Genomic DNA, 4,311 nt, shown 5'->3' on the forward strand with positions numbered 1-4,311 from the left:
TGGCTACTTCCAGCAGGATAACGCACCATGTCACAAAGCTCACATCATCTCAAACATGACAATGACTTCACTGTACTCCAATGGCAATTCTGTAATACCATGATACTGTAATATTTTCAGAGACAGTTATTATACTGTGAAAATCTCATATTGTTGCAACCCTAATCTGTCCACATACTTCTGGCCAGGTAGTGTTTTTTTGTTCCTCAGATGAGCTAAATGCTTCTATAAAAATGCTCCACTGACAGAAGTAGAGATGAGAAGTATCTTATGCTTCAGGACACAATCAAACATGTTTTCTTTGCTCAGACAGACTCTGCACTGCCTGTATGCAACAGGACAGGATGTGTGAAATAATCTGGGAGCAGCAGCGAGGACGTCAGGTGGCGTTACAGAGAGGTCTTGACAGATTCTGGCTCAGTGGGATCCCCCCCCCCCCCCCACCCAGCACCAGCTCCTACATTTATTGCCTTTGTAAGCATTTTCCCGACACATTTCTATCCCACAGTCGCTCGCTCAGCCCGTCAATAACAACGCCTGCCTCTGTGAATCACAGCTCTATCTGTGTCTGTGTGTGTGTGTGTGTGTGTGTGTGTGTGTGTGTGTGTCGTCAGCTGTGTGTGTGCTGGAGATGAGAACCTGTGCTTAACGACAAAAGAATCTCCAGTCGTGCAGTTGTCGTGTGGAGGACGGCGCAGTCAGATGCAACGGCACATCACATGGTTACATAGCTGTTGGTCCGTGCAGTAAACCTTGATGATGCATGGTGGGATGTGATGAACGCAGACACATTCTCACATACAAATACCCACAATGCTCATAAACAAGAGGCTCCCAGCATGCACCCTGTCCATTCATCCACACAGAGAGATGGTACAGAAACACTGAGGAGCTCTGCAGACGCCCAGACCAGACAGGAGGAGAACGTCCTCCGGCTGGCAGCGACAACACTGTACAGTTGGTTGATTGAGGAGCCCTAACACACACACACACACACACACACACACACACACTTGTGCACACCCTTCCCCCAGCCTCTCCTAACTCCCTCGAGAAGAGTGCACGCTCAGCCCACTCAAGTCTCCGTGCGTTCTGTGGGTGTTTATGAAGGATCGAGCAGCCACGACACAGCTGAATAAAGCATGCTTTACAAGTGTCAGACGCCCCCCCCATCACCCCCCCATCACCCTACACTCACCGCCTCCGAGTCTTCAAATCCATGTAGGTACAAGTTATCGTACATGGAGGTGTGAGAATCCAAAAAGCAGCTCCTCAGTGTGAAACAGACAGAAGCAGAGGATGATCAAGCAGCTCCAGGGAGGATGGATGGTGAGGACAGGGGAGTGACCGAGCCCAGAAGCAGCAGCAGCAGCAGCAGCCTCTTCCTCCACATGAAGGTAGACCACAGAGAGACCACACCACACCACAGCAGCAGAGACAGGAGGAGGATAAAGGTGGAGCTGTGTGTGTGTGTGTGTGTCCTGGTGCTGAATCAGATATCACTGCCCCCGAGCCGAGCCAGTGTTGGTTCCCATTATGGTACGGCAGCCTGGTTGTCCCCAGAGGCAGAGCAGACCTGGCATTTCATCTCCTCTCCAAGCTCAGATCACACAAGCCAATCCCTTCCTCCAGCACGGGCTGATGACAGAGGTGGGATGCAGCCTGCCGATTGGCCGGTGGAGGCTCCAGTCAGCCGGGCTGGCTGTGAATAAGGAAGAGGCAGAGAGGGAGGTGGGGGTCTGCAGCCCGAGAGCAGCAGTGAACGCTGTGTGTGTGTGTGTGTGTGTGTGTGTGTCTGAGGATCATCTCTTCAGCCCAACACTAACCTGCAGAGACTGACATCTCATTTACACACACACACACACACACACACACAGTCACAGCAGACGTCTGAATGATGATACTTTATACAGGTGTCAGACCTGCTGCTGCTGCTCAACAACAACAAGTGTCTTTACAGCTTCAGAGGTAAATCAATGTATAACGGTCTGACAGTGAGCCAGTGATCACAGAGGAGAGGTCAGCTCTGAGGTTTGACTCTTTTCATGAGCAAAGTCCCAGTTGAAGCTTGGTGCTGTACGTTTCTGCAAACCACACATTACATCTCTACCTCTCATATGGTATACACGTTTCTAAAGTGAGGTTGTACATGAGCTGAGTTTGTGTTCAGGAGGTGGAGGTGGAGGTGGAGGAGATGGTGTCACATGGAGGTGAGACACCTGCCAAGCTGCAGACCGCTGATGGAGACCAACACACGACAAAACCGGTTGCGATTTAAAGAGTCAATGCTGTGTTTCCAGCGACACTTTAGCCCTCAAACGTGGTTGTTTTTAAGCAACCAGTTACTGATTTTCCATCGGGCACAGTGCCATGAAAAGCAGTTGTTTTTTAATCCACACATCACTGTGTTTCCTGTTGGCACAGTGCCACGAAATGTGGTTGTTTTTACTGAAACTTTGCTGCGTATCCTGCCGGGATTGTGCCATAAAAAGTGTTGTTTTTTACCAAGGTATTGCTGTTTGCTGCTGAGAAAATGCCACAAGAACACATCGCTGTGTTTCCTACAGGTATTGTGCCTCAACACGCCGGTACTTTAAGCCAAAACATGATCTTTTCCTAACAATAACCAAGCGATGCCTAAACCTCACTTTAACCACAACATTGTTAAAATGTTAAGAAACTTTAAGTGTCAGCGTATCCTCCACATAATAACGTACAAATGTAACATATCTGTGGATTGCACAGTGTCGTACTATGCTGTTATTTACTCTGGCAATTTGTTCGGAATAATGGAAGAATATTGAAGCTACTGCTTTTTATTATCCTAATGAGAAATATCTGCTATTTTATAACTTAATGAATCTGAATGAATTTAATGAATTGAATAAAAGGCTCTAAGTGATTTGTTCCCTGGCATTACTGAGCAGTCACATCATTATGATGATGTTTGTGCCTTAAACGAAATATTATGATGTTTTTTGATAAAACAGACAATCACATATCAGGGAGGTCAAGAGAGCAGCAGAGGAAGGCTGCAGGGCACGGCTGAAAGCTCCGGTCATCACTGACTGAGTGAGCCCTTGAGTTTAGAATGCAGGGGACACGTCCTCCTCAATATTTAGAACACAAGCATTCATAACCACCAATAAAAACAGGAAAGCAGCAGAGCTGGAACACAACTCATAGACACAGTATGTGATGACAGTATGTAACCTCAGGAGCAGAGGTGTTCCTCTGCCACTGAACAAAAAGAAGACGAAACAACGATGCACGGCTGATTAAGGAAGTACTTTGACATTTCCACCATAAATTGGTGCATAAGTGTCTGACACTGAGAGATGCATGGGGGAGGACCCCCCTGTTTAATACCAGTCCCCCAGGACGTTGCAACACAGCCTGCGCCCCTGTCCACGCTGGACTTTAAATAGATTCAATACATTTAAAAAACAAAAGAATGGCTCATTGAAATGTGGAGAGAAATAACATTATGTATCTCCATCTAAATCAAAAAACAATCAAACTAAAATAGTGTAACAGCTCTCTGTGTAAATGTAAATGTAGAGAATATTTATCTTTCCCTTCATGGTCATATTTAAAGCTCTGTGCTGAGAACACAGGAAACATGTCCCTGTTACATAAAGATATATTATTATGTTTTATTCTCCAGTCCAACTGAAAACTGTAAGAAACTATTCTTCTGTTGTCTGAATCGCAGCTGCTTCTGTATAAACTGGAGCAACAGCGCCCTCTGCTGACAGACTGTCATACAGCAGCTGCACCTGTTCCTGTGTCACATGATGTGGCTCCATCAGCCCTGCCACAGTTTGCTCTTACCTCCACTTCACAAACACATCTCCAAACACTAGCTGACTTCATCATCATCATCATCATCATCATCATCATCATCATCACCACCATCATCATCATCATCATTATTATCATCACCACCATCATCATCATCATCATAGTGCGCATGCGCCCGCGCGTGCAGCCTGTTGCAGTCGCTCCTGCTTGTTTTCTCGGTTTTCTTACTTTTTTGCTTTATTAAGTTTGGTATTTGTGCTGGCTTTTTGAGATTGTCATTTTGAAACTGCGCCCTCTCAAAACATGCTGATTGAGAGAGTTGTACTCGTNNNGCTTTATTAAGTTTGGTATTTGTGCTGGCTTTTTGAGATTGTCATTTTGAAACTGCGCCCTCTCAAAACATGCTGATTGAGAGAGTTGTACTCGTTTTCCTCACCCTGGAATTACTTATTTCATTCGGACCCGGCACCATTGCGCAACAACTTCATGGCCGCATTGTTTACTCCA

At 46.1% G+C, this 4,311-nt stretch overlaps 1 protein-coding gene across 5 annotated transcripts in view; it reads right to left on the minus strand.

Annotated features, from left to right (window-relative positions):
* The window catches only part of cacnb4a (calcium channel, voltage-dependent, beta 4a subunit), a 64,916-nt gene that overhangs the window by 39,171 nt on the left and 21,434 nt on the right, over positions 1–4,311 (minus strand). Inside the window, exon 1 of one of the 5 annotated variants that reach the window (XM_050049463.1) lies at positions 1,199–1,602. The exons of the other annotated variants lie outside the window; for them this stretch is intronic. Within the exon in view, the coding sequence (XP_049905420.1) occupies positions 1,199–1,243 (45 nt within the window). The 5' untranslated portion in view covers positions 1,244–1,602. Of the gene's footprint in view, positions 1–1,198; positions 1,603–4,311 lie in introns of those variants that run through there. 5 annotated transcript variants of the gene reach the window in all.

Source organism: Epinephelus moara, chromosome 7 (genome assembly GCF_006386435.1).
Source record: "Epinephelus moara isolate mb chromosome 7, YSFRI_EMoa_1.0, whole genome shotgun sequence".
Lineage (NCBI taxonomy): Eukaryota > Metazoa > Chordata > Actinopteri > Perciformes > Serranidae > Epinephelus > Epinephelus moara.